This window comes from Maylandia zebra, linkage group LG16, assembly GCF_041146795.1.
Source record: "Maylandia zebra isolate NMK-2024a linkage group LG16, Mzebra_GT3a, whole genome shotgun sequence".
In the NCBI taxonomy this organism is placed as follows: domain Eukaryota; kingdom Metazoa; phylum Chordata; class Actinopteri; order Cichliformes; family Cichlidae; genus Maylandia; species Maylandia zebra.
In genome coordinates this window covers 30,548,817-30,562,481 of record NC_135182.1, presented here as the reverse complement: position 1 = coordinate 30,562,481, position 13,665 = coordinate 30,548,817, and the positions used below count along the sequence as shown (strand labels likewise).

At 37.3% G+C, this 13,665-nt stretch overlaps 1 protein-coding gene across 4 annotated transcripts in view; it reads right to left on the bottom strand.

Annotated features, from left to right (window-relative positions):
• Window positions 1–3,640: 3,640 nt before the first annotated feature.
• LOC101477391 (nck-associated protein 5) overlaps window positions 3,641–13,665 on the bottom strand; it is a 102,640-nt gene continuing 92,615 nt past the window's right edge. For 2 of the 4 annotated variants that reach the window (XM_004559097.3, XM_004559099.3), the window contains 2 exons: window positions 13,180–13,275; window positions 3,641–8,395 (listed from right to left, as the gene is read on the bottom strand). In XM_004559097.3, coding sequence (XP_004559154.2) covers window positions 8,394–8,395; window positions 13,180–13,275 — 98 coding nt within the window. In that variant the 3' untranslated portion in view covers window positions 3,641–8,393. The remainder of the gene's footprint in view (window positions 8,396–13,179; window positions 13,276–13,665) is intronic. The other 2 variants (XM_004559098.3, XM_004559100.3) reach the window with 1 other exon arrangement.

Sequence of the window (13,665 nt, the reverse complement as noted above, 5' to 3'; positions counted from 1 at the left end):
CTATCCAGGAGCCACGAGGATCTCATTCTGAACATTCATTCTGCTCCAGACCAGAAGCCTGTGCTACAAAACAGGATTAGGTGCTTAAGTAACAGGGTCATAAATCACATCTTGTCATAATAACACAAAATGTGTTGTAAACCCCCAAACCGTTCCTTTTATACCTGACTTTTAGGACCTCCAAGCCTGTAGTTATGTTCATTATCAGTTAGAGCCCCTCCTCATTGTTGTTCTTCTTTGGTGCAACCCTATAAATACAGTGTACATCTTTTGCTTCTCCCCTTTTCTACAATTCCCCTGTGGGAGAGGTTGGTGTCATTTCTTTCCAACACTGTAAAACACACATATAATTCATATTTAGCCACCCTGATGTTTCTGATTGCAATTTTAGTTCAATTATTGTCATCATTATGCCTGTTTTTTGTTAGATGCTATAAATGTGTGTGCCACATATGTGTTCTAGGGAACGTGAATGCTAACATGAATAGATAATTCTTGCTAGCTTGGAAGTTGTGGTGGATTGAGCTAACCCTCTTCCCCACTGTTTGTATTTGGTCATAGGAGCTGGAGTGGGCAAGCTATTTATTTGGAGGTCTTTCTTTCTTTCACCTTTTATCGTCAGACACAACGCAGAACCACACCGGTCACACTTATCCAGGTAACTTCAGGTGTAACCCTGAAAAATGAAATTCGCAAGCAATTTTAAATCAGTGTTATTGTTCTATAAGGATTAATACGTGATCCTAAACAGAACACTTGTAAGGACTTGTTTACCACCAGTGTTGGTCAAGTTACTTGAAAAAAGTAATCAGTAACTAATTATTGATTTCTTCCCCCCAAAAGTAATCCAGTTACTTTACTGATTACTTATTTTCAAAAAGTAATTAGTTACTTAGTTGCTTTTTAAAAACATGATTTACAACCTGAATACGTAATAAAGCCATAGATCTTTCAGCCCAGTTCTACTTTTTCTGCATAATCCATCATACAAAATGTAATCAAATGGAAAAGTCTCTTTTAAAAACTTGTTTTATTAGTTTTATTCTTTTAACTTCATGCATCAAGCAAAAATGTAATTATATACAACACTCTCTGACTGGAAGAAATTTGTTTAACATTTAAACCTATTTTCTGCACATTCCAGCACATAAAATAAAATAGGTTTTTGTGTTTACACTCACTCTTTCAAATAAATGCAAGTGAAACACAGCAGAAAATAAATAAAATCAAAGACTCAGTCCTGTTGCTCTATTTTCAGCTGTATAGCAGGAGCAGGGCAGGCGGATGTTTGCCCTGGTGCAGGTGTGTCGCAGCGGTCAGTGGAAGATTCCGTGGCAGCGCACTCGGTGCTCGCTCGGAGGTTTGGGGGTTTTTTTCGCTGCAAAAAGAAGTTTTCTTCCCACGCACTGTACAGCGGATGCTAATGTTTTTGTCACTTTTTACGGAATCAAACTCAAAGTACGGTCAGTACTTCCACGCGTTAAATGCTGCACGCTCATACTCTCTCCCGCACTCGATATATTATCCATTGTTGATCTGCACACAGCTGTTGCCACCAACGTTGCACTCGCTTACGTCATTGTCATGAGACACTCCCGCAAAAAAATCACAGCTTTAGTAACGCAGTGTGCTTACGGGAAAGTAACAGTAATCTAGTTACCTTTTTTGCAATAGTAATCCCTTACTTTACTCATTACTTGAAAAAAGTAACGCGTTACTGCCCATCTCTGTTTACCACACATCAAATTTGTGCACACACTAATATTTTAAAAGTTAAGAATAAATACTAAAACATGATTGAGACCGTTAAACGCCAACAGTGCTGAAGCTGAAAGAATAAAACTGTCTCACTGTCTCTTAGTTTAATGGGATAACCATTGTAATCTGTCAGCTTCTCCCATGTCCTAATTATACAACTGCAGTCTAATACTGATAAGCGTAATAGCTTAGAGAGTTAATTCTTCTGCTGGCATTACTTACCCATGTGAAATAGTCATGAAAAAAACAATCATTTTTCATGTACATGGACATGAATTGTCCATACATGAATTGGGACAGGAATAAGTGAGTAATGAATTTAAATAGGAAATGAACAACGTGTTTGTCCATAAAAGTGAGCAGGAGCCAGTATGACCATCAAGAGAAAGCTTGAAAAGAGGCTCATATTTCTGATATATGTATGTATCCTGTATGTATACTTTTGACCATGTGTGGTTAAGAGAAAACCCTAAATAAATTCAAGGTTGTACACCCGACTCTTGTTTTTTTTAAGTCATTAAAGATGTTTGCTGTACTCTATTTCCTCTCTAGAAAGAGAACAGTTCAAAGAAATAATTAAATATCCAAAACTATCATGACATTCATGCCAACGATTGTATGAGTGCACATAAACCTCTGACCACAACTGTATAAATTACAGGCCATGGCACTGTTACCTTCTAAAACAATCACAATACCTTGAAATAACACAAAAATATTATTAACAGTTCACTATAACTGTGATTAGCAGTCATGGACCATTTACACTCCAGATATCGTGGTGCATGGGCCTTCCTTCCTTTGAACACAGGGTGATGGCTAAAGATACTTTAATTTTTTACAAACTGCTCTGCCTCACTATTTTCATATACGGAATGTGTTAATAGTAGATGTCATTACATATCTATAAGCCAAGTTTTTACAAATTGTAACTGATCATACGAGTTATGTTTCATTAACTATCAGCCGCAAAAGCTAACTTCCCTAACTTGGTTTGAAAAAGCACCACATCTTATCTCACATGGCAATTTCCCATCCAATAATTACCAAAAATCCAAATTCTCTATCCTTGTATTTATGCATTTAAATTGTCTGCCTAACCACGTATCACATGATGACCCTGAATACTGAACCCCAACTTGTGGGCTCTGAGAGAGTAAAAAATATTAATCAACATAATTCATACCGTTACACATCACCAGGCCTAAAGCTGAAATAAAGTCTTACACAAATCTAAATCTTAATTTAATGGACTAACCATTGTAATCTGCCAGCCTCCCCAATGTCCTAATTGTACAGCTGTAGCCTAATACTGATAAGCGTAATAGCTCATAGTTCATTCCTCAGCTGGCAGTAGACTTCCCCATGTCTGTCAGGGTCTCATGAGAAAATGTGAAATAGTCATGAAAAAAACAATAGTTTTTCATGTAAAAGGACAAATTCGTAAGTAATGTGGAAAATGTATTTAATGTAATAAGCATGTATTTTTTCCAGGGAAAGTGGGCAGGAACCAACATGCTCATCAAGAAAAGAGCTTGAAAACTGATGTATTTTAACCCAAACCAGAATTACTCCAAACCTAACCCAATAACCCTTAAATGCCAAGACCTAAACAAGTAGCTGTTAATGCTTAAAATTAACCAGTTGACATTTTTAATTAATAATTATACTGTCAGTATGACTCAAATTTGATTTGCTCCATTACTTCCAAATGCAGACTTCCAATTGCTGATGTTAGGAATCCAGTTGATGCAAAGACATCCTAGATATGTTGGACTTGTGTATAACACCATCAGCTGGTTGGGCTTCATTTTGTAGCCCATCTATCTAGATTCCTCTCTACCAGCCAAAGCAATTCAATGACAACACACAAACAACGTCCTTAATGTCGTCCCAGTACTGAAATCGTTTATTTTTTCTCTGACAATAAACAAAGAATATCAGTAATAAACAACTCTCAGTTTGTACTGATAAGATGACACAAGAACATCACTGTTATTATTTGGATTCTGAAAATATAAAGACATTTAGGAGGAGAGTTACTGTGATAGTGAGTGACAACAAGTGCTAATAAATGGCAAAATACACTCATCAGTGCAAGGTACAAATACAGGACATCGGAGTAAATGCTAGAAAAATACAACCCTTGTGAGAGTGACGCTCTTCGTGATGCGAGCTGTTTTAAAAACACAGACGCCATGCTTCATCTACCCGTATCAGTGCAGCCAATCTGTTCCCTGATCCTCGTCTCACGCTACATATTTATTACACATATAAATGTTTTGCTACTGCTGCATTTTTACAAATATTACCATCAACAAAGAAGAGGTAAATACAGTTAATACTGATGATAATGTGCGGTGCTTTGTAGCTATACATCATGTGAAAAGAATATGGCTATCATCACCTTGATGAGTCTGATATGTAGATTCAGGTGCATTCATGTTCTGTATATGCAATCAGTTTCTTACTGATGGTGTGAAAAGATGCATCTCGGCAAATATCTACACATGATAAATAACGATAAAGGTTCAGGGGGACGGGTGGGTTAAAATCGTCAAATGTGCCGGGATGCATTCGGAACACCAAAAACAGCAGATTAAAGGACACAGTGTACTTCTTAAAGACAGAGACTCAGATATCTTACAGATAAATGTGCAGAAAAGAAGTGGCAATCGGGAAAGATCAAGACAGGAAAGAGAGGATTCACGTGTATGTGACTTTAGAGTTCTTCTACTTTCTGAAAAGAAAGTGGTAGAACTGTTAGCTTTTGATAAGTTGCGAAAAGTTCGACTAAAAAACTTGCCGTGTAATTGAAAACCGTCACACTGTTGATTTCCACAAGGGATGCTCTCGAGTTAGTAAAAATAAGGGGGGGTCTCTGTACTTTTGCTTGCCTTGAAAATTTTAGAAAAGTGCAACCCTTGAATTGCTGCCAGATATCTGAGTCACTTTATTAAAAAAATAACACCAAACAGTGAGCTAGTCATATTTGTAACACAAAAGAGAGAAGAACAGGACACAGTGTACTTCTTAAAGAGATAAAACGTGCAAACTATGACGCGGAAAATATTAAGTCCAGGAAAGAGAGGATTCACGTGTACGTGATTCCGGCTGAAGCGCATCTTAACTGTGGCAACGTTCTACATTCCCAAAATCAGTGGTGGAACTCTTGGCTTTGATTTGCTTACGCTAAGAAGCTGTTCTACTATATTTCTTGTAAAAACTAGAGAGGGTCTCTTGAATTAGTCTCTCATTTCTTTTCTAAATGTACTTGTATATTGTTCACATGTTGAAATAAATTACCAATCAATCAATCAATCAATCAAATAAAGATGTTCTGCTGGAGCCTAAAAATGTAAATGTCCTTCACCATTAGCTTCATAGAGCTTCCCCTGTTCTGGACTACTTTACAAGTGCCCCATAAAACAGGATGTCCAAAGAGCTGAAGTTCTCAATATATTTACAAGTTCTTTAGTTTACCTTAAATATGAGCAAAGCAATGGAAGAGTTCAGTCCAGCAAAAAAGACGTAACTGGTCTTTTGTTGCTGTGACAGAAACGTGTACATGTGAATCCTCCCCTGTTGGATCTCTTCACATGCTTTAATGAAAGCTGTACGTATTAAAGTTTAATCCACAGCTTCAACCAGAGACAATAAATTTCCCTGAGCTAGCATGCTGACAACTGGGTGCGTTACCACTCTAAGATTACATGCAAAACTCACTGCTTTGTCCTGATGTCATAGCTGTGGAAACGCACAAAAAGCAGCTCACATGTGAGGAGTTTAAATTCAAAATGAAACGTGCAACATTTACCTACAAAACAGTGTTGGAGTATGTGAAATAATATTTAAGCTTTTTTTTAAAAAACTTCTTGTAATAAAACAGGCCATATGAAGCATCACTGGGATCAGAGTAAATTATAGAGGCTGAGTGCATGCAAGTGGATATTAACACAGTGACAATAAAAAGTAGTTAGCGCACACTTTAGAGAATCACATTACTCAGTCAGGTAAATGGCAATCAGTAGGTAGTGCTGTACATAGGATAACACTGTAATCTCGAGTTTTGGTGGGCCCATGGGAAAATATATTACGTATGTATCCTAGCTTAGATCGTCATTTTGTCTGGAGCAGACTTAAATCTTAAACCTTTAATAAAATGTTCACACATGGGTGGGAAATGTAAATAAATGTGGCTACATGACCTTTAAGGAGAGACAGCCAGTGCCATTATGGAGGTCTGCAGGTGAAACGCTTATGTTTGTTTGTCACAGCCTACATGACTCACCCGGTATTCAATCCTCTAAGTTTTGCTGAAGCTCAACAGTGACGGTTAGCATGGCTCCCTCGAGCTACAGCGTCCAAATCCAGAAATGTTGTGGAGAAAAGCTGAATTTAACAGTACAGACAGATTTGTTGCACATCTGCTTTGAATCCATGTAGAGCCTATGGCATAGTCTATGAGCGGCGTTTCTCTCCAAATTTCTCATCCGGTCAATTTTAAAAATGGGAACAGAAGAAACAGAAACTGGAAATGCATAGGAGGAAACAACAGTATGGAAAATGCTAATCACAGTCTCTGTGGGCTGCATTGATGCTACATGCAGTTAGACTTCAAAAATTATCAAAATTGGTAGATCGCTGTTGTGAATGAATGCTGTATGTAGACTAAAATAACGGAAATGGTTTTGTCAGGTCCGTTTTAAAGTGGACATGAAACACTACATGTATAAAGGCTAATTTATACCACCAGCCCTGCTCTCAAAAACTGATATAGATGTAAAACTGCCTGTGAAGCTGAATTTAAGAAATAAAAGCTTAAAGTAAAAGTTTTAAAAACGTGTTTAGTGCCACTGGGAACATTATGTCACTTGGTTGGTTGGTTGTGGTCAACAGACTTACATTAGTTTATGTTAGCTAACCAGTACAGAACCAATAAATGTGGAAAAAATAAGGACACGAACAATAAAAATCAATCTAAGGGGGTCACTTTTGTGCTACCCATGGGTGCAACAATGAGCTTTATGTTAAAACCAAGTATATACTGTCCACTTTCACTTTCTATTTCTTATGTAGCTGATTGGCAAGCTGCACTGACACAGAAAAACCTACCCGTTAGCTGTAATGTTCAGGTTTGTAAAGCACTTTAGAAATTAGGACAGTGTGGAGGAGTGCCTGTTTGAGTCAGGTGGTTCACTGGACCAACAAGCTGGAGTCAGAAACTCTGATTTTTCCATGTCTGACTGAGTGTACCAAGCGGTCTGGTCTGCTGGTCTCAAAAAAGTGCTTTACAAACCCAAAAATTACAGCTAACAGGTGGATTTTCCTGTGTTAATGCAGACAGTCAAACAAAAAATAACCACTTATTGCTTAAGAAATAGAGAGTGAAAGCAGACAGTATATCCATCTGTTTATACTGTCATGTTTGCACTGAAGCACCGCAGCAATTTCCTAATGTTGTAAACCTGCTCAACATTTGGCAATAAACCCCTTTCTGATTCTGATTCTGATCTATTTTCTTCCGCTTGTCCTTATCAGGGTCGCTGTTAGCAGCAACTAGCCAAGCTGGTGACATAATATTCCGTACTAACAGAAGATGGCATAAACATGTTTTTAAAACTTTAACTCTAAGCACTTAATTCTTAAATCAAGCTTCACAGACAGTTTTACATCTGTGTCAGTTTTTGAGAGCAGGGCTCCATGTCTAAATTTGCCTTTATATGTGCAGCGTTTCATGACCACTTTAAATAAGCTTAACAAGTAAGCTTTAATATGTGAAAAACAGCTGCTTGTTACTAACATGAGCTCTACTTTATCAATGTAACTTTCAGCTTGGAAACATGAAACCAATGTGGAAGTACGTTAAACCTGCATTCTTTCTCGTAGCCAGCAGGGGGCAACTCCTCAGACTCGCGTGTATGAAAGACAGTGGGAAGAACTCCTTTAATTTAGTTCTGACTCATGTTAACTCCTCTCCATTGATTTATGACTTTAGTAGGTGCTTTTCTGATGAGTTTATGGGTTCCGTCTATTTTAAATTATTTTTATTTTTCAAATGTATGATAGGTTTTTAAGATTTGAGAATGTTAAGATGGTGACAATGAATTTGCTGCACTTGAAGTTTCAAATACAGGATTTTGGTAACCAGTGGGTGACTAATCATAGCTATGTCCATTGTGTTTTTATAGTCCGTGATCACACCCACAATTAGAATATTTTGAGATTATAGGTAGCTCTTTTTTAATGCTACAGTAGCTTTTATGCTAAACATGCTAAATGTACATTTTAAACTTTTTTTCAAGAAAAAAAACCTGTTTTTCTGTGAAGAAAAGTCTGTTGCAGATAAATACAATCAGCTGCTCACAGCTGATGCCAAACAAGATGCAGACCTCCAAAATGGCTGCCAGACAGTTCATTGCTACACCTGAAAGGCTTCTCGGTATCTTAACGCTACACTGAGCAGAGGCGGAAGCCTAACAATGCCAAGCTGGCTTTTTGTCCCACTTCTGAGCATTTCATCCGGACACAGAATCCAAACTGTGGGATTTGGAGGTCCTCCATGTGTGGCTCGGCGATAAGTCCACCCAGTCGCATGATTTCTCTCTTCAAGTTGACTCATCCAGCTTCAGAAACTCTAAAAAGAGAAGGTGTGGAGCAGAGTGAGATAGTGGATCTCTGAACCACACAAACAATATCCAAAATGAGACTAATTTAAAGGAGAAGCCCAAACTGTGATTAATAATAATAATATAATGGAATATTTAAGAAATGCCTTTAAAGATGATTAATCAGCTCACAGGCTTTCTTTGGGGAAAAATTATAGAGAGCAGGGTCTGCCAAAATCAAAAACTAATAAATAAATAATTGTAAAAAATGATAAACTGTTACCAAAATAATAGCATCAATAAATATCTGCATTTATTGTTACACATTTGGCATTTGAATTTACATTTGAATGGAGAAATAAAAAAAAAGTTATTAATAAAACTTTATTGATCAACCAATAAATTGACTCAATAAGAGCCTCTTCTTTTGCACATTGATACAGAAATGCATTAAAATGTAAAACTATAAAAAGAGGGTAGAGAAATAAATAAGTTTACAAATATATAAGCAATACCTGCAAAAAAAGAAAGATACGCAAAAAAAAGTAAACAAAAGTACGAATTTACAGCAGGGAAAATGACTTAACGGTTTACTGTCATGCGCTTTAATTTATTTTTTATTATTTATTGATCTATTTATTATTAATGAAAGGATAAAAAAGTTAAACAATTTTAAACACTATTTTTTTTTTGCATAGTATTTCTGGAGCCCACAGTGTGGACTGTGAAAAGCAGAAACAGTCCTTTGAAAATTTGTATTTCTAGCCTCCTGCTGAGCTCACACTTTTTACTTAACAAGGATCCTTTTATCTCTAAAAAGTATGAAAATTCTTCCTCAAAGCCAGCAGACTCGTTGGAGTAAGAGGACTGCCATTAAACTGCCCCACAGAGATCCACTGTAATTTCAGCTTTTTTCGCAGACACTACCTCTTTATCAGTGTCTTTCCTGTGATTTTAAGTGATCTCACACTCTCAGGTACATAAAGCAACTTTTATGGATATTCACGGTTTTATACAAGTTGAGGTTGTGACTTTTTATAAGCAGTTTTTTGAGAGCTGGGCTGAGCCATGTCCACCAGCACAGCAACTTCATCTGCAACTAAACTGAAGCTTTGTACTTGCTATTTTAATTCTGAGCCACAATTTCATATATTTGTGGACAGGCTATAATTTGTGTTTGCTTGTGTAGCTCAGTGTGCTTTTTTCTATAAAGAGTGGGGTTTGGTTTATTTTGTATACGGTAAAGGGCATAAAAGTACATGGTAGATCTTTTGCATTGACTTTGCTTGCTGGTTATAAAGTGGCTGAGGAGTGAACATTGCCTTAAGGTTCCACTTTATGTTCCTCAACTGCAGCTGCATACTGAGAATTAATTTCACACAAAAAAAAAAATGTCAGCAGGTCTTGTCACTGATTCCTAAGCACTTTAAATTATGGTAACATAAGATGTATCTGGGATAAAATGTGGTTTAAATTGAAATAGGACAACTGTGATCTGATCCCATTGGGCAAAGATAAAACAGCAACATCCGTCACTGCATGTTGATGAGTGTTCCTGACGTGTTCCACACATAGTCTGAAACAAAACTGATAACTAGTCTGATTCAAGGAATATAAAGGTGGGTGAAAAATCAATAGGAAAAACCTGAATCCCTGACCCTTACAATGTGATGCCATCATAGTTCAGGTCCACTTGTTAAGGCAGCCACATGTGCCAAATAAATCTACTGAACTGGACTGTTTCATTGCCCAGCAATACCTGTGACATGATAGCAAAGCTATTTTTTGTCTGCTATCATGATAACAGCTGGAGGACATGTGCCTTTTCTGCCATAACTCAGCTAAATTTCAACTTTTTTGTTGGCTTTCCAAACAAGTTATTTTACCTCCACCTGCTTTCTTTGGAATTATTGACATATCATGAAAGCCTTCACTGCTTTTCTCACAGTCACTGGATAAAAGTGACACTCCTGCAGTGTTAACTTATGAATTTTTGAACCAACACCACAATGTGGGTCATTGTCTCAGTTTGTGTGACGAAGGCGACAAGGGCCTAACACACTATGGGGCCTTACATAAAGTGGTGCACCTGGTCATCAGATCCCCCATCAAAATGGCACACGGGCTTGTTGAATGATTTGATGAGGATGAAAAAGATGTGAATAGCATTTATGGCCTTCATAGTCACTAGATCCTAACACAGCCAAACACTAATGAGGAATTTTACTGGCAACACATGAGGAAACATCTTTTAAAAGAATGGTCTTAATCCCTCCAGCAGACTTCCAGATACTTGCAGAATAATTACTAAAGAGGATTGAGAAACTGTTCTGGACTTGTTTTGGTTTTTCCTGTTATTTTTCAACCTTTTCTCTGTAATCGCTGCATAAAGATATTGGAAATGGGCTGCTGAGGAGTGTGAAACACTTCGTTGAGTGTGTTTCTATAAATAAAAAGGTATTCATGAATCTTTATGTGCATCTTGCTGTGATTGCTCATAACCTGTGGCTATTTTTTAACCCACAGGCACATCTCACGACCTACTACTACACACACAACCGTTGTAAATGCCAGCGTTAATGTAGTGTAGAAAGATGCAAATGATGTTTGGCAAACTTGTGTTAGTCATGTGTTCAGTTGCTACCATTAAGCGTGCTTTCTGCTCAGTGGGGATGAAAATGGGCTTGAAAGCAAAGTGTAGTTTGAAAGAAAAAGTTATTCGTCTTTTTTTTGTGCAGTGTGAAAAAGTGAAATTACTGAATCTTGGTCTGTCTTTATAACTGCCAGCTCCAGTGACAGGTTTTAAAGGCAGCATTTGAACGTGTCTGACGAGTCTCCCGAAAGAAGAGTTCACATTTATTTTGGTAGATAAAAACTGAAAAAGTATGAAACTTTAATGAAACTTGCCAGTAAACCTTTTCAGTGGGTTAAAATCAACTTAATAGTATGTAATTTTCAGTACTTAGAACAAACTCTGACACTGTTTTTAGTCCTTAAAAGTCCTTGTGACCCCGGCAGTTGGAGGGTTCATAATTTTGCATTTTCCAAGGCTACAGATCAAAGTTCATTACACATAAAAGCCATGTGTTTTAATGGTTCAGTGCATGTTTTACAGATGAATTATTTGGTTCACTGGATTTTGGTGGTGGTAATCTGAAAATAAAAATAAACTGTGTATCATGTAAAATATGCATACAGTTAAAAATTCATATATTTTTAGATACTGACTTAAATGTGTTATTCTAGCTGTGTGCAAAAACATATTAAAGCTTCAGTTATATGACTTTCAGCCATGAGCTTTAAGTGCAGACTGTCTAAACTGCACATACTGTCTGTCACGGTATTTGTGTTTCAACTTATGGAATTATATTCTTTGATTACTGAGGTTCATGTTTTTGGGTTTCTTTAGTTTTCAGGGATCGTAGTCCTCTCTCCCTTAGTGTTTATCTCAGCCTGTGGTTAGTCTCTGTTCCCATGTTTTCCCTGTGTCCCAAGTCTAGTGCTTTAGTATTCCCTCTGTTCCAGAGACTGTCTGTTTCCATGTCAAGTCTGCGTCTATGTGATGTCATGCTTCCTGTTTTATTTTGATAGTCCTTGCCTAATGTCACTTTCTTTGTCTCGCGATTTCTGGTCCTCTCGTCGTCTTGCCTGTGCATTTAAGCCCTGTGTTTTCCTTTGCCCTTTGTTGCATTGCATCCTCACTATGCTGTGTTTTTCCCTCTGTGTTCTTAGCCGTTTCCTAGTTTACAGTTGGAGTTTTTGGTCCCAGTTTCTAGTTTACAGAAAGTTTACAGTTTACAGTCAAAATAAAGCTGCCTCTTTGAGTTTACTTCCCATTACTTCCTGCATTTGGGTCCTACATCCTGCCCACCACGCAGCAAAGCTTGACACAGTCACATATTTTCATGCAAGTTGTCCAAATATGCCTGTTCAGTTAACTTAACTCATTCACTGCCATTGACGTCTATAGACGTCAATTACGTTTTTCAATGGGAGGGGCTAGAATACAACCTCGTCACAAAGCAAGAAATATTAGTGTCAAAGGCACTTTTCTGCTTGAAATGTATTTTTCACAAAAAGCTCGTTTTCTCCCTTTTTTTGGTCAAAACAGGCATTTTTGGTGGAACCCACCTCTCTTCTACAGCTGATTACTAAAGAATGGAAAATGGTAGAAACAAGCTTTTTTTTTGGATGAAAGAAGAGAGTCTGTTCTTCATTTTGGTAGGTTCAGCGTTTATATGATCATAACACACAGTTTTCTGTGGCTCTTCAAAAATGAGTAAAAATGCTCAAAAACCCTGGCAGTGGGGAGTTACCTGATTTGAAAATGGCTGGCAGTGAATGAGTTAAATGTTGTTTAATGGACCAGCATTAGAGATTTCTTTCATATTTCTTCATAAACTAAACTAGTAAAAGGTCCAGAGATTATTCCAAGTGTGTTGGGAAGCATTGTTTCCGTGAATCATACAACAAAGATTTCTCTCTTTTTCTAAAGAAAAACTCTTTTCGCAACATTTAGCTGAGTGAAGAAAATTCTCCAGGAGTTAGGTTTACCAGCCTCGACATTAGAAAGGTCATATTATAAATTATTTATATATTGCGGTTAAATATTTCAGTCGTTTGGATCACACTCTCCCAATTACACTTAGTCCAGAATCATATTTGTTCAAATACAAGTCTGCACTTTAAGGGCATATCACACCACATAGCTATAACTGGATTGTTATTGTGGATAACTAAAATAAAAGTTGCCAGTGTTCAAAATATATGGACCTCACTATACACTATCTCTTAAATAAATGTGGTGTCTTACAGTTGGCCAGCTGAAGTCTCGTCTGTTCTTTCTGTTGGCTCGGAGTGGCTCGTGTTTTCGATTTAATATAGGTCAACTTCTTTGGTTCCAATCCACCTGAAAGGATGAAATAAAACTAATTTTAGACATTGTTTTCTCAATGTTCTCACTCATGTCAAGAACAAGACTCAAATGTGGAGTTAGAAGAACTGCTTGACGCTGACAGGCTGACGTCTTCAAAGAGAGCACGATTATCATCCTGAATTCAAAGTGGCAGCAGATCTAAGAAACGCTAAAGGAGCTGCAGCTGACATCCAGAAAGACGGTAAATGTTTGGCTCAAACAGCCACCTCACATGTGAAAAATAATGCAAATGAAGACATGTTTTTCAGATAGGGAGTGACAGTTTAGGATGCTTAAATAAAACTGTTCTGACTGTGGGATGTCCTGTGTAGACAAACATTTAAATATGCATTTCACCTAAAAACAGTCAGAGACATTAACTGT